Raw genomic sequence first — 27,069 nt, 5'->3', positions numbered from 1 at the left:
CCATACTCACCCTTGATAATTTAGGCTCAAGACTTTAAATTTTTATCTTCAGTCTTATCCTCTCTGTTAACATTAAATAATATATTCAACAGCACATTCGGCATCTCCTGGATGTCTAGTAGCAACATAACTGAAACTGAGCTCTATATAGTACCCTCTACCTACAAAATGGCTGAAGCAGCCTCTCAGCCAAGTCAGGTCTAGATCAGACAACTGCAGTCAAACCCACAGAAATAAGTGCTTATGGTTTTCACCACTGAGTCTGAGGTGATTTGCTATGCAGCAAATACTGAACAGCATGCTATACTATCTAAAATTCCAACACTCTATCCTGATTGATACCTCCGATCCCTCTTTTTTTTCCTCCACAGCACTTACTACTACTTTCATCTATTTTACTTAATAGGTCTTATTTGTTGTCTATATCTCACATTAAAATAAAAGGTCTAGTTGGGTAGAAACTGTTACCTGTTTGATTCACTGTTATAACCCCAGCACACAGAAATGTACTCACCACTCAAGCACTCATTAAATGTATGTGGGTGAACCAACAATCAGCTCTGTGTTCACACCTCTGGTATAATTCACATATTACAACATTTAGTATTCTATACACTCTGCACTTCTGTCAAAAATTTGTATCTTCATTCAATCTGATTTATCTAACAGAACTTAAGCCCTGGTCAAGACACAATAAAAATTTCCATTTTACTCTTCAGTACTGAAGACATGTTAAGTTTTTCCAAAAGAAATGAAGGAGCTATACAACCCTAATATTGAGTTGTAGGATCCTAACCAAGTTATTTTTTAAATCCCTTTAATGTGTTTCTAGAACTACAAATTAAGGAAAGTATCTATGCAAATATAAAGGGCAGCAATAAAAATTTATGGAGAAAAGGAATTTTAGGCCAAACTTTAAGATATTGATTGATATTTTGCCCTAAAAAATACCATGTGTTCCTAAAACTAACCTATTTCTCCCAAAAGCACTTATTCTAGTTTGTCTAACAGAATCTAGCTCTTTGAATATGAAGGAATATTAGTATTTTTTAAAAATTGTATCCAATTGGTTAAACTAATTTAACTTTTCTTTTTAAATTAAATACAGATGCTCACCTTAGCTACTGTCGTCTTAAAATCTGTGGGCATGAAATAAATGTTCTTTATAAAATATACATATAGTATGTAAATACTCTAAGCCTAAAACTTAAAAACTATAAAAAGAATAAAGGAAGAATCTGTATATGGATGGAATTAATAAATATAAAAGTAAAATTAATGATTCTGACAAAAAGAAAAACAATAAAAAAATCAGAGCTGGTTCTTAAAAAGCTGAATGCAAGAGACAAACCCGTAGAAAGCCCAAATAAGAAAAAATACAAATAACATTACAATGAAAAAGGAAATTTAAAACTACAATGAAGAGATTAAGAGAATTACCAGAATCCTTAAGAACTTTCTATCAAAACATCTATAAATCTAGAGAAATAGTTGCTATGCTAAAATAAAGTTCTATTTCCAAACTTAACACAAGAAAAGGTAGAAAAAAGTTATCAGACCTATAATCATTTTACAAATTCAAGTATTTTCTAAAGATCTAACATTAAATAAGGTATCAAGCTTCATTTTTATAGGCCAGTTGTATACAATCTACAAGGATCAGATGATTCCAATGTGATACTCATTCTATAGCATAGGAAATAGAAAAGCTTCTGATTCATTTTTCAAAAGTAACAAATTCCAAAGGAATTTAAAAAATAAAAAAAATTCAAATATAAAATCCTAAATAACATATTTGCAGCATAGCAAATCCAAGGCTTGTTACTATTACCTGTATGACCTTGGGCAAATTATTTCACCTCTCCTTAGCTTTTTCACCTGTAAAAAACGGAGACGGTAATAGTACCTAATGCAGGAAGTTGTTATGAAGAGTAATTAGTAAGTATAAAATTCTTAGAATACCACTTGGCATATAATAAATGCTCAGTAAGTGAGCATTTAATAAGAACAAAACAGCAACACAATACATTGCATTATCATGTTAAACTGGAAAATGAGATCTCTAAACAAATATTTGACAATTTTTTTAAGTAGACATTTTGGAAAATCTTTAAATAAAACAGGTATAAAAGGCAATCTCCTAAACATTTGAAAGTCTATTTACTACAAGCCAATATCACAAATTATACTAAGTGTTAAAATACTGGCCATTCCTGCTCAATGAATAAAGACTAAGATGTTCAATATCACCATAATTATTCCATTTTTTGGTGTACATTAATGAAATGAAGACAGCAAATACTGGAAGAGATGAAATTATTATTTGCAGATGGTATGCAGCTAGAAAGCCTAAGAAAGTAAGCAAAACTCTATTAAAATTAATAAGAGATTTCAGTCAGAGTCTGGATAAAAGATGTATCAAAAATCAGTTTGTTTGTTTTTTTTACAGTAGTAGTAAATTAAAATTTTAATGGAGAAAAAGAAAGCCCAGTCACATTAACAAAAATTATATAATGCCCTGGAAGAAACTTAATACAACACTGTATGATAAATTATATAAAATTTCACTGAACATAAACCACAACATGAATACTATTAACTACCTCAGCAATATCTGTATCTTCTCAATCACCCAAACTAGAAACTTGAAATCCCATCCTTCACATCTGAAGTAAGAGTCACTAAGTCCTGCCAATTTCACCTCATATATATTTTTTGTATTTGTTACCTCCTTGTTATTTCCACTTCAATTACCCTGGTAATCCTTTGGAAAGACTGCAGCAAATTAAACATTCTCCTTACTTCTAACTTTATCCATCTCAAAATCATAGCCCACCCAGCTGCAAGAGTAATCAACCTAAGGCACAAACATAACTATATTAGGCCCCATTTAAAAACTAGAAATAAAAACAAACAAAAAAACTAAAAATCACCACTGAATTCAGGATCAAGCTTCATCTCCTCTTCCTCCTTCCCCCTTTTTGGGTGCCTAAAATAAGGCTCTGTGTTTCTCACATTAGAAAATGTATTTCTGCCTAAATACATGGAGGGCTTCTCACAGCTACTATCATTGTACATCCTACTAAACTTCCAACATCAATTTTTAAAGATTTTTTGATAAAGACATTATTTTATGTTAAAATGAGTATATTTTACAGAAGAGAAAACAAAATTTATATAACTGCTTAAGTTAAAATGCAGGATTTTAAGGAAAGATGGCATTTACAACTAGCAGATTTAACCTTTTCCCTTGGCTCAGGAGTATGAAAATGTCGCATTTGCTATTATTAGTGAAAAGTCTAACACACTAACCAAACTGCTATCATTGCATTTGCCAATGAACCAAGATGTAAATAAAACCAGCTGAAAACGTAATCATGCCGGGTAACTACTCTAAATTTATTCAAATTGATGAACTCATTTCCCCATGGTTTACACCAGCTGACACGACTTCATTTTTACTGCTACTCTCTACTCCAGTCATAGTAGCAATCCTTGCTTTTCCTGAAAAACTTCATGGTCCCACTTCAGGACCTTTTCCCCTAGACAGTATGGCTCTCTCCTTCAATTCCTTGAAGCTCTTCCTCAAATACTGCTTTCTCTATCCCGACCTCCCAATTCTCTTCTTCCCAATCATCATTACTCTCAAAAGGAATTCTGCTAGTTTTTCTTTCTCCATCTCATTCTCCTTAAAAACTTACGTGTTTTTTTTTCCCCTACCAGAATGTAATTTCCATAACATAGGATTTTTTATTCACTAAATCTCTAGTGCCTAGACAAGTACCTAGTACACTGTAGGCTCTCAACGATCTACTGAATTATTTATTGACCTTATTAAACAGGTACTAATGTTAGCCCGATTTTATCTAAGGAAGAAACTGAAGCAGTGAGAATCTGCCTTATGGTCACATAGTAAAAGGTGGAACTAGTTTGTAAGCACAGTCTGCCTACACTCTTTAAATAACTGCATGGTGCCTCTAACTTACATGAATTCCATATGTACTAGCTATTTAGTACGTTTCTCTAATTAGACAGTTGCTTCCCAGCAGGGGATACTTCATCATCTTTGTTCTCTCCTGACTTCTAACCCGTTTTACAATCAATACTTGTTTACAGAATGAACGAAAGCATAGATACATTAATCACCCAGTTATTTCTACACGTATGTTTCAGCTGGCTAGATTATTGTTAAGTTTTCAGATTTAACTAATTTTTTTTCATATAAAAAGAAAACCTCCCTTTAGAAATGTAGTGATGTAAAAAAGTATTTTTTCATTGACAAAACATGATTAATGACGAATGATTTAATTAAAAGGACATGGACTCTACTCTTACAATTTTCTCCAAACTGGTTTTTTAAAGCTAAATTCACCATTAGCATACATTAAGCAAAACAAAACGAAAAACCTCCAGAACCAGCTACTCGGTTCATTATACACACATGCACAATAATTATCTTATCAAAAACCGCAAACGACAGTGCCATATTCATAGACACCGAGATTCAGAAAACATTTGATCATGCTAGATAAAAACAGATACCTTCACTTACAAAAACTGACGCTAATGAGAACACCCTCCGCAGCAATACCTGGCCCAGAAGTCACCAGGACCTAGCTTTCTGAAGTAAGTTTGATGACTATCTTAAGGGCATGACTACCTTGCCCCAGAATCCCGATAGTCATAGGCTTACTCTGAAAAACAAACATTCCTGGGTGAAAAGGGTGGACACAGGAGAGATTTTCTTTAAAAAGAGGACCCTCCCAGGCCGCCTCAAAATCTAGAGCCCAAGATTCTCCTCAGAGCTCCTCACCGTGTCTAGACTAGGGGGAAGCGACCATTTCTCAAGGAGCGGTTCACGCACAAAAGAAAAACCAGCCAACCAGCGTGAAGGCCGAAGAAGCAAACACAAACTGAGAGCTCTGACGAACAGGGACCCCCTTCGCCTAACCGCCCCTTCGCAAGTTGAGCCGCAGAGTTCTCGCGAGATTTATCGTCTCCGCGCGATCTCGAAGCTGAAACCTCGCGGCTTTATAGCTAAGCGAAGACACGGTGGGTAGTGGGAAGGGGGTTCTGGAAGGACAGCTCCCAACCCCCTTGGTGAACCCAAAGATTTCCTCCACACTCATCCCCACTTCTCCCCTTTCTTCATTGAAAGCCGTTTCCCAGGGAGGAAGGGACTTCCGGAGCTCTACCGGAACCGGAAGCATCGGGAGTGAGGGGGGAGGAGCTGAAAAATCAAAAAAAGCGCGGCGAAAGCTGGAGGCCGGACCCGGCTGGTGGCGGCCCCCAGGAGGGGTTGTGGAGGATGCCAATGGACTCCACTGCCTGCTTGAAGTCTTTGCTCCTGACCATCAGTCAGTATAAAGCCGTTAAGTCGGAGGCGAATGCCACCCAGCTTTTGCGGCACTTGGAGGTGAGGGGCTCTGGGGTGAGGGACTAGACGGGCTTCCCTGTAGAAATTCTTAGTTCACGGTGTGGCCTAGGAGAGGAGGGACTGCTCCTCACTCCTTCAGGTGTAATTTTGCATTAGTAAGGAAAGCAAGTGTCAGCCTTGAAGTCCTACCCATCTTCTTGCTCCGCCCCATGTCCCTCCACGTTCAGCTGACTGCAGCTAAACCGATGAGTGACTACTCAAAGTCCTAGGGAAGAGGGGAAGGTGTGACAAAAGGGGAATTTAAGCTGTGTTTGGGATTGGTAGAGGAGAAAGTTCGGAGCTGTATGTTTTCCTTCGTTCCATCGCAACAGAGCCCTTACAGAATAGAATACACAGAAATTCTCGGTGGCGGAGGTGATGGGAAGCATCACGATTAAACTTGTTTTATTCTTTGTCCCTTAGGCAGTTTACAATATGAACCAGTTGCTTACTACTTTTCTTATAACTCATGTTGAACTAAAATTTGAAAAAGGAAAAAAAATTAACTTTTTTGAGTTAAGAAGGAATCTCACCAGTAACCATAATTCTTTTTTTTAACCAAAATATATTGCTCACAGTTTTTCAAGTCTAAGTCGCTAAAAAGCTTTTACTTTTTCTTAGTTCCATTGATTTGTGTCTAGGTCACTTATCCACAGCTTTCTGTGTTCCTATTTGTTTTTAGGCTTTTAATCTGTCATTTATTACATATTCATGGAATTCCAGCAAACAGTGACCTCAGTTTAATAAACAATTTAGCTCAATCGAAACTTATTTTAATTCTCTCTCAGCTTCTGTTAACGTAGAATTGAATATAACTTTAAAATATATTCTATTTGTTGTATTAACAATGATATAGGATATAAAGCTAAATTACCAAAGATTAGCAAAATACGTACTACAGAGAGAAGACAATTGTAGCGTTAAATATGCCTTCATTTTCTCTGGCTTTACTGATACTCTTCCGCACGATTTTGGTGCCCACCCTTCCTGAGTACATTTTCTTTTTTCATTCATTATTTCACAAATCCCTGCAAACCTAATAATTATGATGCTAGCTGTTAAATGCTAAGGCTTTGCTTCTCAGTTAGAATAGAACAATGTCCTAGGGTGCTCCAGAAGCCACAGAATGAGTGGTTTTATTTAAGTAGTAGTACAGCATTTTGAATAATAATCTGAAACATTACTTCTCTTTGAGAAAAAATGGGTATGCCTTGAATCTGAGAGCCATGTTAGAGTGAATTGAAGGAGACTCAGAGAAATTTGAGGCATAGAGACTGACTTCTTGATACTGCACTTCGGAACTTTTAAGGCGTTTATTGAAAACTTTTCTGCCATTTAAAGAGGTAATGTACATGCAGTGCATAATGTGCATTAATCTTAAGTGAAGAGTTTGAGTTTTTAACATACATGTACAGTACAAGTAGCTACCACCTGTTCCACAGTACAGAATATTTCCAGTCCCCTATAAGATTTTTTCAGCTGTCCCTTCTCATAACGTTCAGATAAGTGGATTCATAAGATATGTACTTTGGTGTCTGGTTTCTTCGATTCTATAAATCTGTGAAATTTGTTCATTTCGCACATGTGGTAGTATTTATTCTTTTTTACTTCTGTGTAGGATTCCACTGTATAAATGTACTATAGCTTATAGGCTTATAGACATTCTCCTTTTGATGGGCATTTGGGTTTCTAGGTCTGGGTGGAATTTTGAATAAATCTGTTGTAAACATTTTCTTACTTTTTTTTGGATATAGGCTCTCATTTATGTTCCTAGGAGTAGGATTGATTATGGTAGGTTGATGTTCAGTTTTAATCGAAATTGCCACAGTTAGACCACTTTTACCTTCCTATCACTAATACATGAAATTTGCTGTCACTCATCCTGATAGATTCTTGGTGTTTTCAGACTTTTAAATTTTAACCATTTTGGTGGGTGATGTTAATGGTAAATATATTTGTGCATACTTCATGAGAGCAATATCTGAGCATACAAAGAAATGGTTACCATGTAAAAGGAGAAGATTGATTTTGCTATTATGCTGTACTTCTGCAATATTTTTTCTTTATAGCCCCAAGCAGAACCTTGGTTTTGAATTTTTTTATGATTGGCAGAGCTGAGCTGGTCTCATTCTTAATGGTTTTTTATAGCACTAATGTTACATAGTGATTATGAGCACAGATTCAGGAACGATTACTTTCAGTTACTCTGCTGTCTTGGTGTATGCCTCGGTTTACTCATCAGCAAAACAGCACCTAGCATATAGGTATTGTGAAGGTGAAAAGGACGCCTGGGTGGCGCAGTTGGTTGGACGACTGCCTTCGGCTCAGGGCGTGATCCTGGAGTCCCGGGATCGAGTCCCACATCAGGCTCCCAGCTCCATGGGGAGTCTGCTTCGCTCTCTGACCTTCTCCTCGCTCATGCTCTCTCTCACACACTCTCTCTCTCAAATAAATAAATAAAATCTTTAATAAAAAAAAAAAAAAGAATTAACATATATAGAACAATGCTTGGGCCAACGTAAGTGCTAAAATATTAGCTATTACTAAAATAAATGCTATTTGCATGGAAACATCCAAGTAAAGAAGAAAATTTTTAAAGCGATTTTTACATTTTACCTTGTAATAAATATTACATGGCAGAGTACTTACATTGTTGAAATACAGGTCTCTTCCTGAGGGAAATTGTATTTAAAGCAGAAAAATGTCTTAATTTTGGAGGTGTAACTTCACCTCCAAGTAGTCAAAAGAGCAATCAGATTATTCCTTACTCCCCAAATATCTACTGTCAATGTGTAATTTCACTATTGGACCTGTTTTTTTCTTTTTAGATTTTAATATTAAAATACATGCTCCTTGGGAACAGATACTTTGAAACTCTTTTTCTTTTTTTTTTTTTTTTTAAAGATTTATTTATTTTAGAGAATAAGAGGGAGAGTGAACATGAAATGAGCGGGCAGCTGAGGCAGGGAGAGAGAGAATCTCAAGCAGACTCTAAACTGAGCTCGGAACCCGAAACGGGGATGGAACCCAGGACCCTGAGATCATGACATGAGCTGAAACCAAGCGTCGGATGCTTAACTCACTGTGTCACCCAGGCACCCCAGATGTCAGCAAAGCTTTAAAAGAAAAACTGGTATCTGGGGAGGGAATAAAAGAGAGATACAGAAAGGAAAGTTTAGAGAGATATTAAAACAGCCTGTTTAGACCTTATCTTTTTAAAAATAAAAGTGTTTGAATCAGATTTTATCTAGTTCTAAGGTAACTAATTGTTTTTCCATCCTTATAGAAAAGATAATTTGTTTTATAGAAAAGTTAGGCTTTTAATAAAATGCAAAAAGCCTTTTGAAAATACCTGGCTGTCAAGGTGCCTGTGTGGCTCAGTCAATTAAGTATCTGACTCTTGATTTCTGCTCAGGTCATGATCCTAGGGTCCTAGAATCAAGCCCCGCATTGAGCTCCCCACTCAGTGGGAAGTCTGCTTTTCTCCATCTTCCGTCTTCCTCTTCCTCTCCCCCTTCTTGCTCTCTCTTTCTCTCTAAAATATATAATTAAAAAATCTTTAAAAAAAAAAAAAGAAAAAGAAAAGGAAACAAAATACCTGGCCCTCTGACTACTGATTTTGGTTTTCAATCTCAGCTTTACCTTTTCACATGGGAAAGGGAATGGTGGTTTATAGAGTTATAAGAAAGGAGTAAAAGTGAAATAACCAAAAATAAAAATAAAATATGTGCATGCATGACCTGGCTAATTAAAAACTTTTTTTTTTTTTAAACTTCTATTTTTGTAATCTCTAACTTCTAGGCTCAGCTACCGTCTTTAGAGGGAGCAAAAAGAGTAACTACATAGTTGGTCCCAAAGCTAAACCTTTGGATTTAGCTACTTTTTACTTTGCATTGCCTCCCTCAAAATAGTGGAGTGCACATATTCGAACTTATTTACTCAATAATTACTCAATAAATATATTGCAATAGAGTGTTGATTTATACCTTATGCCTTCATAGGGTGTTCAGTGTACTAAAGAGGATAAATATTGCTATGTTGTCAAAGTTTGTCAGCTCATAAAATAAAGTATAATGTGCTATAAGATAGTGTAATAGACAAACCTAACCTAGTTGGTGAAAGAGGTTCAGGAGGTAACAAATTAAAAGTTGGATCTGAATAATTACATTAGCTAGGTAGAAAAGGTATAGGTAATCTTCCAGGCAGAAGGAATGGCATTTGACTTTTCTAAATTGGAAAAAAGCATGGCAGGGGCACCTTGGAAAACAGTTCTTATTTGCTTGGAGAAGGGATGGAAATTGCCAATTCTTAACTAACACATTTTAATTACTGTTTTGTAGGTAATTTCTGGGCAGAAACTCACACGATTGTTTACACCAAATCAGATATTACCAAGTGAATGCTTGAGTTGCCTTGTGGAGCTACTTGAAGACCCAAGCATAAGTGCACCACTGGTCTTAAGTATTATCAGCTTGCTATCTCAACTAGGTAATGTATTTCCTTTCTCTTTCACATTTTTTAGAAGATGTTGAGTTTAATATATTTGTAAAGGGTATATTGAGTTATAGTATCTTTTGGAGAATGAGTCACATTCAAAAGATTTTTTCATTGCCGGATCTTTCAGAACTTTTTGTATTGTGGATCCTTTATAAAAAGAATATTGTTCACATCCTTTCTTGAAATTATTGGAACAAAGAACCTAAAGCATAACCAAGGTTCAGGGGTCTACAGAAAAGAATGTGTCTTGGGAAATGCTGGCCTACTTTTGAATTTAAAAAAAAAAATACATGTACATAATGCCTGTATTAAATACATCACTCAGAAAACTCATAGCTAGTGATAAAAAAAAAAATACTTTTTTGATAGACTACACCAAACAGAGCTAAGGGTAAAAATGCAGGTGTTGCTTTTTCTACTTTTTTCTATCTTTAGTTTTTAAATTTTCATTTCATGGGTACCTTTTTCCTTGATGTGTGCTTGGGAATAGAGGGGAGATAATTCTGTGTATGATAAAGTTAATGCATACTTGTCATAAAAAAATCCCAGGGACCCGGGAATATTAACATAGATCATCATGTCCAGTGGAGTGTTCTGTGATGATGGAAATGTTCTATATGTGTATTTTCCATTATGGTAGTCTTTAGCCACATAGAACTGTTGAGCATTTGTACTGTAAGTAGTAGACTAAAGAACTAAATCTTTAATTTTTAATTAATCTAATTGATCTAAATTTAAATAGTCTCTCTGGCTTAGTATCTAACAAGTTAGCACAGATACAGAGTAAAATAGAATGTCTTTACTCATCACCACCAACTCTTCTTATCATTTCCACTTTGGTAGATAATATTTCTTAATGGTTTGATAGGTGTCTTTCTAGATTTTTTTCAATGCTATAACAAATTATTTTAGATCAAATAAACTAGCATACTTTTTTAAAGATTTTATTTATTTGAGAGAGAGAGAGCGCACGCATGGTTGGAGAGGGAGTGCAGAAAGAGAGGGAGAAGCAGTGTCTCCACCAAGCAAGGAGCCCAACCCCTAGGCTTGATCCCAGGACCCACAGACTATGACATAAGCCCAAGACAGACACTTAAGCAACTGAGCCACCCAGGTGACCAATTAACAAATAATTTTGGTTGTTTTTAAAGAAATGGTGTTGCAAAGCATCAGATTTTTTTTTTCCACTCAACATATGTTAGCTATCTTTCCATATTGGTGTCATTTTAATAGCTGCCTTGTGCCATATTGTAGAGTACTATAATTTATTCAAGTATTCTCCTAATGGTGGGTACTCATATATGCTCTTTTTCAAGTTTTTGCTATCAGAATCAATATATTTTTATGTATTTTTGCTCAAATATTGGTGTATTTCAGTTGAATTAATTCTCAGACTTTCCAGGTCATTTTTCAGTTCAATGGCCGATACTAGAAAGTTTTATTTTATAGTTAATAGACTTACTCTTTTTTTTTTTTTTTTTTTTTTACGATTTTATTTATTAGAGATGGGGGGTGAAGGAACACAAGCCACGGGAGTGAGAGATGGAGAAGGAAGCTTCCCATTGAGCAGGGAGCCCGATGTGGGGCTCAATCCCAGAACCCTGGGATCATGACCTGAGCTGACGTCAGATGCTTAAGGACTGAGCCACTCAGGCACCCAATAGACTTACTCTCGAGAGCAGTTTTAAATTACGAAAAAATCGAGATGATTATCTTTAAATTGCGAAACTTTTCCAAATATGTAAAGCAAGTTTTTTCCTTTAGGTTAATTTAGTCCACATAGAAAAATCATTTGTTTACTGACAAAAATGGAAAAGCTTATATTCCCTTTCGTTTTCCAGCTCATACTATTTCTATGATTAAACTTCTGAATTGGAAGGTAATTATAAATAAAATAGCCATATCATACTTGGTATCCTTATGCACAGTAAATTTAATATGAAATAAACTTAAAATTATTTATCTTTTATCCATGAAGATCATATAGAAAAATTATGTTTGGTGCCATTTTATCTTAATTTACAGCTGTAGACAATGAAACCAGAGACTGTCTTCAGAATACATACAACCTGAATAGCGTACTGGCAGGAGTGGTTTGTCGGAGCAGCACTTGCCATAGTGATTCGGTGTTTTTGCAGGTACACACACCTACACAGTACTCTTCACTTATACTTGTTTTTCTTTCTTTATTTGCATATCAAAATTGACAGTATGTATTGTAAATTGCTAATTTATGGTGTATATACTGACATAATCCTGCATGAATAGGTCAGTTCTTGCAATTAATAAATTTAAGAGCTGGTTAATCACACATGTACTACTATTTAAAAGTTTCTAGAGAAGGGAAGCTTATCTACATCTACAATTAGTTTTGAAGAAAAGCAAATCTAATCACTTTGACAGACTTAAAAACACAGATGTAAACATTTTGAGATATAAGCTATTTGTATTAAAATTGCAAATTGAGTTCTAGTCCCCGTCTGCTGAGGAAACATTCTACAAAAAATTAAAGCTATAGATTTAGTCTCCTTTTGCATAGACTCAAAGGTCTCATACAGATATTTTGTTGAACCTAAAATGCCATCAGCTGCAAGAAAGGAAAACATCAATTAATCTGACATGTGGTTTTAAAGATGACAAAATATGAAAAAAAAATATATATGTATATGTTTTAGTGTGTGTATATGTTTAATATGGTTAAGTGAACCAGGTTGATGACAAGATGCTCTGTTTGAGACAGATTATATAGAAATGTGTATAATCAGGAGATGAGCCCTAAAATTCTTAGTAGTCTCATTACTTTATGTTTAAAAAACAGAACCATTTTAAGAAATAGAAAAATTCTTGCTCTAAACTCTGCTTCCTAAAATGGTGACATGCTCAGAATGTGCTTAGAAGTCCATACTTAAAAGCAAAGAGTATATTTTTATATTTATATTCACTAGTATTTTCTTATTCTCAGTGCATTCAGCTTCTGCAGAGATTAACATACAACGTCAAAATTTTCCATTCTGGTGCCAATATAGATGAATTAATTACCTTCCTGATAGATCATATGTGAGTACACAACCAAGCAGTAACCAAATAATCTGTTGATTTATTTTTAAAGTAAAACTATAATAATTTGGCTTTTCTTAGATAATATTTTCCAACTTTTTAAATTGAGTGGGACTCCAATTCTTATTTACTCCTTTTAGATGATTTCAGGCATCAAATGGTATTAACCAGCTTTAATTTTCATGACAATAATTTATGAAATGAATTGATTTGAACAGAAAAAAAACTGTTGCAACTGAAAATTTTATGCTTATGTTTAATCTTGATAGGAGAATATATGAATGAGATAGAACATGGTCATTCTGACAATTATCTCCTTATTTCTATGCCATAATCGAATAAGATCACTTAGTTTCAGAATATGAAATGAATTGTCAATATTCAAAGCTTGACTGTCTTCACATGTTAATCATTTTTGCATAAAGAAAGGAGCTTAAATTACTATAAAATAGAGTAATTTAGAATGAACTTAATGCTTTTATCTTTTATTATCTTCCTTAAAACAACAGTCAGTCTTCTGAAGATGAGTTAACAATGCCTTGTCTAGGATTACTGGCAAATCTTTGTCGACACAATCTTTCTGTTCAAACATACATAAAGACTTTGGTAAGTTTTGGATATTCGTGGTGGGTTCTATGCTTAAAGAAAATTATGTCCATATTTTTCTTTAAAAAAAATTAAGAATTCTCATGTCTCATCCATCTGACTCATCAAACTTAAGGAACAGATTGACACATAATTAACTTGACATGTTCCAACCTTTGCACATGTTGTATTTAAGATGGTAAGTATTAATAAAAATGTTGAGTACTAGAAGTTTTCCTTCTCTACAGCATCCCATTATTTCTTACACTGAATAATTCAAGATATGCTAAAGTATTTTGTACTAATAGAAAGGACAGACATCGCTGGCAATCCCATTTGCCTCAGATCTTATATATCCACAAAATCAATGGCACCTCCACCAGAACGATCCATGAATAAATGACTACAACTACCAGCACTTGAAATGAGTGAAAGCACATGAGTTAGGTTAGCTGAACCAGTGTTAGAAATATGTCAAATCAAGAAATTTCATTGGTTCTCTAAGATATTTTATGAACAATTCCTCTGCTGTGCAATATCCAATATTACCTGTTTATTTCAAATTAAACAGTATCTCATTTGTTTATGTATTGGAGGTACTTTGGAGGTGAAAGTTGTCTTGAGCCATAGAAGTGTTTGAGTAATATCTTAAATTGATAAGGATGTTTAATAAAAGTTTACCTACTCTTTTAGAAAAGTTTACACTTTCTAAACCAAAATATAAAACTAATTATTTTTTATTCTAATTTATCTAAAAATTTTTTTCTTTCTCAGAATAATGTGAAATCTTTTTATCGAACTCTTATAAGTTTCCTGGCCCATAGTAGTTTAACTGTGGTTGTGTTTGCACTTTCAATATTATCCAGTTTGACATTAAATGAAGAGGTTGGGGAAAAGGTAAATATGATTTATTTTTATTATTTTTGAAAATAGTTTTGAAATTTATATTCTCTGATATTTTTAAAGTTACCGAGACTTTATTAAGCTATAGAATGGTGTCAACTTAAATTTTTTGTATGATATACTTTCCCTAATTTGCTTTTAAGCTGTTCCATGCTCGAAACATTCATCAGACTTTTCAGCTAATATTTAATATACTCATAAACGGTGATGGCACATTAACTAGGAAGTATTCAGTTGATCTACTGATGGATCTCCTTAAGAATCCTAAAATTGCTGATTATCTTACCAGGTATGGCTCTCTGACAAATTTTAAGACTTGCTTTGTTTTATTTTTCTTTTCAATGAACCAAGATATGTTTGTGATGAATAAAACTGCCTTTTTCAGATTTAGTAAACTGGGATTCTACTAATGAACAAGGGACTCAATTGAAATGTTTTGATGTGCTTTATTTTCATTCTTTTTGCTTTTCTGGCCTGAAATGTATGTAAGAACATGGGGGAGAGGTGTGTTTCAGTCTTTGTCTTAGATTAATAATGTTGTATCACTCTCTGAAGTGCATACATCTTGATTAATCTTTTCCAGCATCAGATTTAAATCTTGAACATTATAGTTTTTGGAAAGACATTGTTATCATAGGGACATTCATGTCAGTATGTCAGTATATTTGTCTTTTTTGCATAAAAATGAATAGCATTTTCTTCATCACGCGCCTCTCCTCTGTCATAAGGGAAAATGAGAATATATGTTTATATGCCCATTCTATCTCAGTGGCATTTCATGTGATCATTTATCTTTTGAGATCAGTTATCAACTGTTTTCCAGAGAGCTCATGGCCATTTAATAGCTTTTATTTTTTAGGGATAGGGAAAGGGCAGAGGGAGTGGAGAGAGAGAATACCAAGCAGTCTGCACACCCAGCGCAGAGCCCAAGAAAGGGCTAGATCTCACAACCCTGAGATCAGGAGCTGAGCCGAAGTCAAGACTTGGACACTTAACTGACTGAGCCCCCCAGAAACCCGTGGCCTTTTTATACCTTAAGTTAAATTTTCCCAGTGCTTCTGCTGCTTTGTGGTCACGGGTTAGGAAATTATAGAAATTGCTTCAAAGAGTTCAATTAATCATTCACAAATGAGAAGATAATTGTGGAGCCCCTGCTGTGGTCAAGTACTGGGGGAGGTGGGAGTGTTAGCAGAGACAGGAATTTGAGCACATAGCCCCTAATCTTTGAGGAACATCGAATCCAGAAACTGTACAAAGACATAGTCCTAGATTTTAAAGAACATAGAATCTAAACATTAAAAAAGCAAAAGCTAACCACTAGGACAAGTTTGACCACTACCCATATGGTTAATTGTTTTACAGAATTAAGAAGCATTCACGTTAGTAATGGATAGTTAGGAAAAAGGCAGGCAGGGACAAGGGGCCCTGCCCTAAGAGGAAAGGATTTAAACCATCCTGGAAGGAGCTTCTCCACTGTTTCCACCGTGATAGGTAGATGACAGAAGTCCTGATTGGGTGATAGGCTCATGGAGGATTAATCAGATTAAAACAGCCTGCCAACAAGCCCATAAAAACCATTAGACTTAAGAAATCTGGTCGCAACTCTCTTGGGTCCCCTCCCTCTTCCAGAGCTTTGTACTATCACTCAGTACACTTTGCGTTGCTGTCCATAACTCTTCATCTGGTCTACCTCTTCATTCTTTGAAGCAGCGGGAACCAAGAACCGTGGGCACTAAAGGAAAAGGAATCCTACAGCATTGGTGGATAAGAAAACATTCTTCCAGAGTGCCCTTCCTTAATTGTCTTTCCTTTATCTGTTCTAAGAGTCCTCCCAGTATATTGTGTGTAACAGCCGTCTGGCCACCAAATAGTGCTGATTTAACAAGTTCTAAGTAAACAGGGTATACCTCTGCAGGAGGACCAAAATATAATCTGATTTAGCATTAGTAAGGGATAGTTAATCCCTTCTTCTGTAAATCTCAGTTCCATTATCTGTTTTCTTTTTTTTACCTAGCCTGGAACTCCAGAATCACCTCAAGAAAGGAAATGTTAAATAGTGTTATCTTCTTGTTGATTTGCTGTACCATTTAGCAAAATATTCCTAAATCTGTTCCAAAGTCTAATGTAATGTCTGGGTCCCTAGTCAAAACCTGAGAAAAATCACACTTCATGAATTCATATTCTACATATTCACTATCTCTAACTTTATCTGGACAGCACTTCTTATATTTATTCCCAGCTTTTTTTCACATTTCCTACAGTAGCCCTTTCAAATATTTACTACTTGGCTCTTGCCACTTTTCACTCAGAAGATGACCTTATCTTTGTTTCATGGGAAAAAAAGCCAAACTGAATCCTATCTGATTGGAATTCTTTCAAATTTTTGCTCTTGTTAGTGTCATCTTGTTTTGCTTATAAACACATACCTTGGGGTGCCTAGGTGGTACAGTCGGTGAAGCTCTGTCCTCAGCTCAAGTTGTGATCTCAGGGTCCTGGGATCGACCCCGGCACTGGGCTCCCTGCTCAGCATTGAACCTGCTTCTCCTTTACCCTCTGCCTGTTGCTCTGCCTACTTGTATTCTCTATCTCTCTGTCAAATAAATAAATACATCTTTAAAAAACACATCCCTTTATTCCATACATTACATCTCATTCTGTCCTATTTTTTTAACTGTATCTTTTGTCTCTTCAATGTCTCCTATCCCATTGACTCCCTTCACTTTAATTTGACTTTCAACATTTCCCTCAACCATATGTCCCTTCTACAATCTATGATCTTCCCATTGCATTCAAGGTAAACAAAATTCTCAGTATAGCCCTCTAAAATCTGATCTCTGGGAACTGCTTAGCCTTGTTTCTTTACATTTTCTTATCTACTTTTCCCTCATCACTTCAGACAGTAAATAGAATCTCCAACTTGCTAGAAATGCCTTTTGTGTATCCATGTGCTACTTCCTCTGAAGTACTTCTGCTGGAAAGCTGGAATAATTTTTGCTTTATATGTCTAATTCCTGTTTATTTTTTAAGATTGAAGTGTGGGAAACCTCATCTGATCAGGCCTGGCACACTGAGTCTGGATTCAGTATTCATCCTCCTAGCATTCTACATATTTCTCCATGATAGTGTTATATTTCACATTATATAATATTCTATTTTTCCGCCTTCATTCTTAGACTGTTAGCTCTCTCATAGAGCACTGTTCTCCCAAACACAGGATGCACTAGTCACATAGACAATAATGTGGGTGGTACCTCTAGTAGCTCTTAAAGAGTTCTGTAACACAGGGCCCTGCTCCTTACCTCTGTATCTGCAGAACCTAATATATCTAGCTGTTCTAAGTGCTTTATAAATAAATAGCAGCCTAATTTATTAGACTATTTCATGTTGTTTGAATTTTTACAAACTGAAAGTAAGTAGCTTTAAAAAAAAAAAACAAAAAAAAAACCAGTCAGGGCACCTGGGTGGCTCAGTTGGTTAAACAACTGCCTTTGGCTCAGGTCATGACCCTGGAGTCCCGGAATTGAGTCCTAGGATTGAGTCCCACATCGGGCTCCCTGCAAGGCAGGGAGTCTGCTTCTTCCTCTGACCCTCCCCCTTCTCATGCTGTCTTTCTCTCATTCTCTCTCTCTCAAATAAATAAATAAATAAAATCTTTTAAAAAAAAAATCAAAGTACTGAAAGTTTCAGTGATTTATTTATTGCCACATGAATCATTGTTTTTTCACTGTTCAATAAATAACAGAGTCAATTTACGTATATCATAGTGTTGGAATGTTTTAAGTTGTTTTTTTTTTTTTTTCCAGTTTTTTTTTTTTTAAAGATTTTTATTTATTTATTTGACAGACAGATCACAAGTAGGCAGAGAGGCAGGCAGAGAGAGGAGGAAGCAGGCTCCCAGAGGAGCAGAGAGCCCGATGCGGGGCTCAATCCCAGGATCCTGGGATCACGACCTGAGCCGAAGACAGAGGCTTTAACCCACTGAGCCACCCAGGCGCCCCTGGAATGTTTTAAGTTTTAAGTATAAATTTTTCAACGACTGTTCTATATTAGAAGCTCAAAATAAATAGATGAAAGAAAATATACTTAAGTTTTATATTTATTTTGTATATAAATCCTTTTGATGTGTCAGTTTCATAATTATCATTTGATGTATATTTCTTAAACTTAGGTATGAGCATTTTTCTTCATGTCTCAATCAAGTACTAGGTCTTCTTAATGGAAAGGATCCTGATTCTTCTTCAAAGGTATATAAAATTATGACTTTTGTTTTAAACTTTTGAAAACTGTAATGTGCAGAAAAATCTTAAGCTTGCAGCTCTCTGAATTTTTTACAAATTGAACACAGTCATATAACCGTTATCTAGATAAAAAAATAGGGCATTACCAGTACTCTAGAGCCCTTCTCAAGTCTTCGTTCACTGTACTAAAAATTGTTTCACAGTGCCTAATGAATATATGTGTACTGTGACACAGCAATTCCACTTGTAAACCACGTAATCAAGACAAAAATGTCCATAAGCTCATCAAAAGACATGTAGAAAATGTTAAATAGAAAATGCAGTTTTAAAAATGATACTATTTTTGGATTTTTAAAAATGTCAGATGCTTAGGGATAAATCCAACAAAACACATACAAGTTCTCTACTCTGAAATTATAAAACATTGAGAGGTATAAAACACTTAAATAATACAGATATATCAAGTTCATAGATTAGAAGAGTTTCAAATTCATACCAGGTTTTAGTGTTTTTTGTGTTTGTACTTGTTTTGATTTTGATGTATGTGGACATTGGGAAAGTCTAAAAATAACTAATGCTATCCTGAAAAAATGAAGAATGTTGGAGGACTTCTAAATACTACCAGAATACCAAGACTTAATATAAAGCAAACAGTGCAGTACTGTCATAAGGATAGACAGCTAGTCCCCTGAAACAGAGTACAGTTTAAAACCAAACCATAACATACGGTCTCCTGAATGTTAACAGTGCATTTCTGAAAGTATGGTCATTTCAGTAAATGATACTGGGTCAACTGAATATCCATATGGGAAGAAACTGGATTTTGTTTCCTACCTCACATCAAATGTGAAAATCAGTTCCAGAAAGCCTGTAGATTTACATTTTAAAGGTAAACAGTGAACTTAGAGAAGAAATGCCTAGCAGAATATCTTTACAGCCTTGAGAAAGACAAAGATCTTTTTAAATAGGAAACAAAAGCACAAGCTATATAGGAAAAAGTTGATAAAGACTGCCAGTAACACAGTGGAAGGCAACCCACAGCGTGGGAAAAGGGACCTATGATATATGTATACAACAGAGTACTCTGATCTAAAATATATGTATTTATTATTTTATATATATTTAAAAACATGTATATATAAATCAAAGAAACCCTGAACTCAACAGATAATCTGAACAACAAAAAGAATTGGTCAATAAACATGAAATTGCTGTTCAACTTTATTAATCTACAGGGAAATGCAAATTTAAATGATAATGTGATGCTACTATGTGCCCATCAGGTGGTTAAAATTAAAAATATGAATAGCATCATATTTAGATACGAATATAAAAATCCCATAAGGTTGTCGTACTCATGGGCTGAAAATTGGCCCAACCACTTATGAAAATAGGTATTATTTAGAAATTTTGGACATGCATAGAGTATGAGCCAGCAATTTCACTCACCCAAATAATGAAATACATACATTAACCAAAGGCCGTGTATAGCTGTACTACTCCTATAAGGCAGGAATTAGAAATAATGCAAATGCTATTAATAGTGGAATGGGCAGATAAATTATGGCGCATCTGTATATTAGAAAACTACACAGCAATTAGGATGAGTAAAGTGCAACTGTGTGCAATAATATGAATGAATGTCAGTAACCTGCTGAGCTCAAGAAGTCAGATGGAAGGAAGGGTATGCACTGTCAGATTCTATTTATATATAAAGTTCCATGTGACTTGTTTTATATAAACTGGCAAGCTGATTAAAAAGTGTAGAAATGCAAAGATGCAAGAATAGCTAAGATAAAATTAATCTACAGTGTCAGAAATCTGACGAATTTGAGGCATTGTCTGGGAGGTAGACGAGGGACTTCAGGAGTAGAATTCTCTTGATCTCGTTGCTACTTACACAGGTATGTTCACCTTGGAAAAACCATCCACCTTTGTACTAGTGATTTATTACTTCTGTACATTATACTTAAGTGTATATGAGAAGGTATTTTCTTACATGGGTGTAATATGTCTCTGGTAAGAGAAAAGAGAAACTGATGACATTGCTTGCCTTCAGGAAGTGTAGCTAGAGATCAGGCTACTTTGTTTAGCCATGGAACCAAGTAAATGTATTACCTATTCAAAAACAGGTACTATAATTTATATTTGAAAGTGAATAAATCAAGGATTATCATTTGTTACATAGTAAATGTTAATGGGCTGAATTCTATTAAAATCAGATGCTGTCAAGTTGGTCAAAACACAAATCCCAACTATATGTCATTTATAGAAATACAGATAAAGGTAGAAAATAAGTGGATAGGCAAAGAGATGCCAGTGATTTATTTTAAATGATAGGTTGGTAGTATATGAAATGAGGTATAACTTAATTACTAATAAATATGTTGGCGTGGGATGTTATGTGATGTTATAAAGGCCCAATTTATGATGTAAAGAACTGAGGTGTAGAATAGAGGAGTTAACAGCTACAATGTCAAAAGCATGCACACAATGTAGAAATAGCCATACTTAAGGTTTTAAAGCTTAGGAATACCACTTTTCATTATTATCCTAAAGTATGCTTTATAGGAATTCTTAAATCTCAGCATGATTGCAGGTAGTTTCTAACTTTTTTTTCACTGTAAAAACAATATATCTGTGCTTTGAAAAACAAAAACAACTAAGTACTATAGAAGACATGATATTAGTTGAAGTTGCCCTCCTTTCTTTGGCTCTCACAGCTCTGCTTACTAGGAGTAACTGCCATTAACAAATTTCTTTGTAACCTTGCATTTTGAAAAATATTACTTAAAGAAAAATTGGAAGCTGTCTTTAATTTTTGTTTTAAAGTATCTTCTTTAAAAATGTGTCATTTTCAGCTTGATCACTTGGTTGTTTTGTACATTAAAGGCCAATGAAATTGACATTTAACGAAGACTTTATATTGCACAGGTTTTAGAATTACTTCTTGCCTTCTGTTCAGTGACTCAGCTGCGCCACGTCCTCACTCAGATGATATTTGAACAGTCTCCATCTGGCAACACCATTCTGGGAAGCCGTTCTAAATGTTTAGAACCTACAGTGGCTCTACTTCGTTGGTCAAGCCAACCTCTGGATGGGTCAGAAAACTGTTCTATTTTAGCCTTGGATTTGTTCAAGGAAATATTTGAGGTAATATAATAATAGACAAATTGACTTTTCCATTTAATGATTCTCAGTGAACAGTTTACTTTCAAAAACATCCACAATAAACTAATTGTTTATACACTTCAGGAAAACATTTAGCTAACTCCCTTTCTTTCAGCCACTGAATTTCCTTTTTTTGGGCAAAGTCAGGAACGTTGTGTTTTCTTTTTTTGCACTAAATAGCTTATATATACTCCTTTCTAGTGTAATAAGTAAAAGTATTTGCTGAGATTTTACAGCTTGTTGTCTGCCTATACTTCTTGCAGTAGTCACATTCTGTTCCTCCATCTTGGTAGATACTGTCTGCTGTCTTTATTAGCCTGTTGACTGGACTAATATAGGAACATTGGATTCAGTCACTAAGATGCAGTGGAACATGTCAGACACTGCTAGGCACTTGGGATATAGACAAAAATTCTTTCCCTAGAGGCCATTACATTCTGGTTTATTATACTTTCTAGCTCACTTAGCATTCTGTACTATTGTCCCTGTTTTTGTCCTCATTCTGCCTACCACAGTATCTTAAGAGTATTTCCCTCATGACTGGATCTGATGCACAAATTACTCTGTTTTATGTTGGTCTTGACTGTTAATCCGTTTTAGCATTTAAAAAAGTCTTCAAGATTCTGATGGAAATTATTCATGATTGTAAAGTATTAAGACCAGTGATAGTTATTTAATTATTGTAATTGCACTTAACAAATTCAGGATTCTTGTTTTCAAATCATGGACACAATCCCGGGGAAAGTCTTGTTTGCAGTTAAGTAGCTTAAAACCTTATTGTTTCATTTAAGAAAAAGGTCATCATAGCCATCTAAACTGGATAAAAGGGTAGGTTTTAAATAGGAGACAGAGGTCAATTAAATATTGAAGTAATTAGAAGAGATTTGATGAGAATGTTGCTGCTCGGTGATGACTCTGTGTTCTGTATTCCATCTTTATTTTCCATCACTGGTGGTGGTTAATTCTCCAGGACGTTGTAGATACTGCTAACTGTTCCTCAGCTGACCGTTTTGTGACCCTTCTGCTGCCTACAATCCTTGATCAACTTCAGTTCACAGAACAAAATCTAGATGAAGCCTTATTAAAAAAAAAATGTGAAAGGATGGTCAAGGCCACTGAAGTTTTGTTAAATATCCTTTACTGTTAAAACATGGAAACTAGCCATTCATTTTTTTCTAGCATCACTTTTACTGCAATTTTGTCTTTGTTTGTAAATGTGTCACTTCTCATACTTGTGTATCAATTCAGGATTATTGAATTGGAGTTTAAACTATAGAACTAATTCTCAATGAGGAGTCTATGAAGAAGTTGTCCAGCATTTTTCCCTTATTTTTCTAGTAAAACTTTTAAACTAAAGAATATTTCATAATTTTTAACTTTTTAAACTTTTTAAACTTGATTTGGACATTTTTACTGCAATTTGAGATTAAGAGATACATTCTAAAATAACCGCTTTATTACTTTCTAATGCTAATTGCTTTCTCTGGATGATTTGTGGGGCCATCACTGGTTCATTGTATCAGAGAATAAACAAACATTGGTAGAGTTGTTAGTATTTTAGCTTATATTCTAATTTTTACTGAAAGTTAAAACCTCTAGAAATATTTTAATAAAGGTGATATACTAGGTTATAAAAAAAGACATATTATAAAGACAATTTCATTCATTACAAAAAAAGAAAACCTTGAGTTCAATTTGTGTCACCGCCTAACTTTTGTATTCAGGTTTTCTTAGGTCTTTTCTTGTGTTTGTTCTTTTCTTTTAGATCAGTTAATTCTAAGTCTTTTGAAGCCCAAGTCCCATTTTTTAAAAATATTTCATTAATGTGTTTTTATTATTATCAACAAGAAACCTTTATATCTCAACCAGATCTTTTATCTTTACTTGGTCAAGTTTCCTTATATCTCAGTAGTAAGAATTTGCTCAACTTCGTCCTGCCCTAGAGCAAATTCCACATCTATTTACTCTCTTCTCAGAGTTACTGCTCCTTAATTTTCCTCTTCCCTACAGCAGTGATTCTCAATCCTGATTATGTATTAGAATTACCTGAAGAACATTTTAAAAATCCTGACACCTGAACCTTAACTTCCAGCAATTCTAACCTGATTGGAGTAATCTAGAGCCCTGGTGTGTGGGCAGTGGGGAGATTGTGATTGATTGATCAAACTACCCACATGATTCTAACATGCAGCTAAAGTTGAAAACCACTGCTGTAGAGACACATGATTATTTTGCTTGATTGTTGATATCTATCTGTAATATATGCAGGCCTCAGAATTGGTACCGCTTTAAGCCAAATTTGATACTTTTTAAATGATACTCAAGTTAACTTATAATATTACAAAATAAGAAAAAATGACTTCCCTTAGTTCAGCAAATATTGAACCACTGTAATAAGCTTCTAAGAAAATACTGACATCCAGCAGAGTAACAGACGTGGTGTCAGTCCCATCTCTTGCCACTTACACCAGTCACTTAAATGCTCTAAGCTTTAGTTTCCTAATCTGTCATTGAGCTAATGTAACAATGATTATATGGAAGTGCAGTGACAAGATAATTTGTATGGAATCACTCTTAATACACTGTAAAGTGCTATACAAATATAAGGGTTTTTTTGAAAATTTTTTGTTTGTATTCCTTAACAAAACTTACCTCTGTGTGGAGATGATTCTCTAAAAATGCATGTTGCAAAAACTCTGACTACTATCAAATGTACCACTTTGATAGAACAACAATTTACATACGGCAAGATTGATCTGGGGTTTGGAACAAAGGTAGCAGATTCTGAATTGTGGTGAGTATATAAAATCCAAATGGCAAAATGGTAATACCAAACATAATAAAAATCAAAAGATCTAGTGATTCTCTCCTCTTGGAGGGTAATCCGTGGGTATGCACTATTAACTCAAGGTGTAGCAGGGAATTAACAAGTTTTTTCATAATTTTTAAAAAATTCATTCAATTCATAGATTACATGCCTTGAAGAAAGGATAATGTTAACATCCGTGATTTGTTTTTCATTGTTTAGGTTTGTTTTGTGTTTTAATTTTTAATTATCCTGAAGTGTCTTTCATAGTTCTTTTCTGGAGGTTCTTTCTGACATTGCCTCAGTAATTTTGTGTTTTAAACAAAAAGGCATGAAAAAACAGAAGGTCATTTTTTTATTACCAGGAAATCAGTTACTACTGAAGGTTTCCTACTAACAAAGACAGTTCTTTTCCTAAGCATGTTAAGACTTATGGTTTAAAGGTGAATTTTCACTGATAGTGATGAGAGAGAGAGAGATTATTTTATTGCTCCTTTTCCGCATGAATTAAGTCCATTAACAAATCTTTATTGAGGACCTGAATGCTAGACATTGATTTGTTCCAATTTCCATAAATGACATAATTGTCAATAATTGTGCTCCTCGAGAACAAGGATTACTTTTTTTTTTTTTACTTTTTTATACTCCTTTTGTGGTATGAGGCTAAGAACATGGCTTAGTATAATTTATTTGATAAATGTAAGGTATTCTGTATTGCTTAAGGTTGCCCTTTATGGATATTCCAGTGAAAAAGCTAAAAATTAAGTAGGTCATTTTGCTGATGCTGTTGGTAATTTGGCTCAGAAAGTGGAAGCTCAGTGGTATTTGAAATTAGAAAAAGAAAACACTGTCTGAATTTAGACTGTTAATGCCAATTTGTTCTTTTGGGGGTTTGGGTTATAAGGATGCTGGTCTCTGTTATATTTTTACTTCTCAAAAGAAACAATACTTTATCTTCCTGAGGTTTAAAAACAAGTGTTGGTTTTTTCGGAAATTTTGTAAAATCATGGACAGATATAAAATTCTAAGCAACTTTTTGGTTATCTAATTTAAATATTTATTTTTAAGCAAACTTGCTGCTGATGTAGTTTTGAAAACTCTTGATTTGATGAACAGACTTAAACAGTTGGTTCCTGGTATGGAAGTAAGCTTCTATAAAATCCTTCAGGTGAGTGTAAACTCTTCAAATATTGAAGTTTATTCATACATAAATGCTTTCTAAGTGTGAGTTTCTGTTCTAATATTTTGAGGTTTAGAAAGTATTTATCTTAGAATTGGCTATCAGAAAAGAGTTAATTGCCTTAAGTAGCTATTTTATTCCCAGTACACGGTAATTTTACATAGTTTTGCAGGAATTGAACATAAATGCTTGTGACTATAATGTACAGGATGTTCATGATAGTAGAGCTTCTTCAGCCTTTTTCCTTTCTTGTGCTATACTTTAGGTTTTTTCTTTTATTTCTAATAGCACCTCTGTGAAGGGGAAGTGGTATTTGTTTTGGAGTTTTTGTTTTTGGTTGGGATTGATGATGTAGAGTGTTAAGGGGTTAAGGGACACATCTGGAAGAAAAGGACATGATTGTGAGTGACAGTAAGACCAGAGAGGGTATGCAGAGAATAGCCGACTCACGAATTTTAATGATGGTAGCTGAAAAAGAGCTCTAGTGTTTACCTTGATAGCCACAAACCCTGACTTAAAATAGATACTTAGCAAACATGTGTGAATTGAGTTACTATAATAAACAAAGATGGTTTTGGTCTGTATAGACAGGGTAGAAGTCAAAACTGAAAACTTATACAGGAGCCCCTTGTACGCTTTGGAGAGCATAATGCTGAAGAGACGGGCTTCAGATGTTGACTCCACCAGTCAGTCAAGTCAGTGCAGACTTGAGCAAGCTATTTCACTTGTCTGAGCTCTAGCTTCCTTAACTACAGAATGAAAATAATGAATTCCCCTCCATGGGAATAGTTATGAAGGGTTACAATGAGGGTTATGGAGATAAAGCCCAGCTTTTTTTTTTTTAAGATTTTATTTATTTGACAGAGAGAGATCACAAGTAGGCAGAGAGGCAGAGAGGAAGGGAAGCAGGCTCCCTGCCAAGCAGAGAGCTCGATGCGGGGCTCGATCCCAGGATGCTGGGATCATGCCTTGAGCTGAAAGCAGAGGCTTTAACCCACTGAGCCACCCAGGTACCCCTAAAGCCCAGCTTTTAACATTGTTCTGTGACATAAGATTATACTTGAGTACTTACAAGACCCTCAACATTGTAAAATGTAAGTAACTATAAAGGATTCATATTTTAATATTTGTTCTCTGTTAACAACTTAAAAATTGGGTCAAACTGATTTTGTGTCAATTAGGAGATGTTTTTCAGAATAAATGATTTGGAGCTTAC

The 27,069-nt window shown here is 34.8% G+C and overlaps 2 protein-coding genes across 8 annotated transcripts in view; one reads left to right on the top strand and one right to left on the bottom strand.

The window, feature by feature from the left end:
- Positions 1-5,023, bottom strand: part of DZIP3 (DAZ interacting zinc finger protein 3) — a 109,504-nt gene extending 104,481 nt beyond the window's left edge. For 2 of the 6 annotated variants that reach the window (XM_044251341.1, XM_044251347.1), the window contains exons 1-2: positions 4,814-5,023; positions 1,832-1,878 (exon numbers count right to left, since the gene is read on the bottom strand). The gene's annotated coding sequence lies outside the window, so the exon portion shown is untranslated. Of the gene's footprint in view, positions 1-1,831; positions 1,879-4,552; positions 4,695-4,813 lie in introns of all 6 variants that reach the window. The other 4 variants (XM_044251346.1, XM_044251342.1, XM_044251344.1 and 1 more) reach the window with 3 other exon arrangements.
- A 168-nt stretch (positions 5,024-5,191) lies between these two features.
- The window catches only part of CIP2A (cellular inhibitor of PP2A), a 36,187-nt gene continuing 14,309 nt past the window's right edge, over positions 5,192-27,069 (top strand). Inside the window, exons 1-12 of one of the 2 annotated variants that reach the window (XM_044251351.1) lie at positions 5,192-5,416; positions 9,757-9,904; positions 11,939-12,051; positions 12,876-12,970; positions 13,480-13,576; positions 14,330-14,452; positions 14,602-14,747; positions 18,627-18,702; positions 21,631-21,849; positions 22,838-22,997; positions 24,520-24,661; positions 25,742-25,841. In XM_044251351.1, coding sequence (XP_044107286.1) covers positions 5,309-5,416; positions 9,757-9,904; positions 11,939-12,051; positions 12,876-12,970; positions 13,480-13,576; positions 14,330-14,452; positions 14,602-14,747; positions 18,627-18,702; positions 21,631-21,849; positions 22,838-22,997; positions 24,520-24,661; positions 25,742-25,841 — 1,527 coding nt within the window. In that variant the 5' untranslated portion in view covers positions 5,192-5,308. Of the gene's footprint in view, positions 5,417-7,187; positions 7,208-9,756; positions 9,905-11,938; positions 12,052-12,875; positions 12,971-13,479; positions 13,577-14,329; positions 14,453-14,601; positions 14,748-18,626; positions 18,703-21,630; positions 21,850-22,837; positions 22,998-24,519; positions 24,662-25,741; positions 25,842-27,069 lie in introns of those variants that run through there. The other variant, XM_044251352.1, reaches the window with a different exon arrangement.

Source organism: Neovison vison, chromosome 6, assembly GCF_020171115.1.
Source record: "Neovison vison isolate M4711 chromosome 6, ASM_NN_V1, whole genome shotgun sequence".
Classification (NCBI taxonomy): domain Eukaryota; kingdom Metazoa; phylum Chordata; class Mammalia; order Carnivora; family Mustelidae; genus Neogale; species Neogale vison.
The sequence above is the reverse complement of the archived record's forward strand: the minus strand, read 5'-3'. Positions and strand labels throughout refer to the sequence as shown.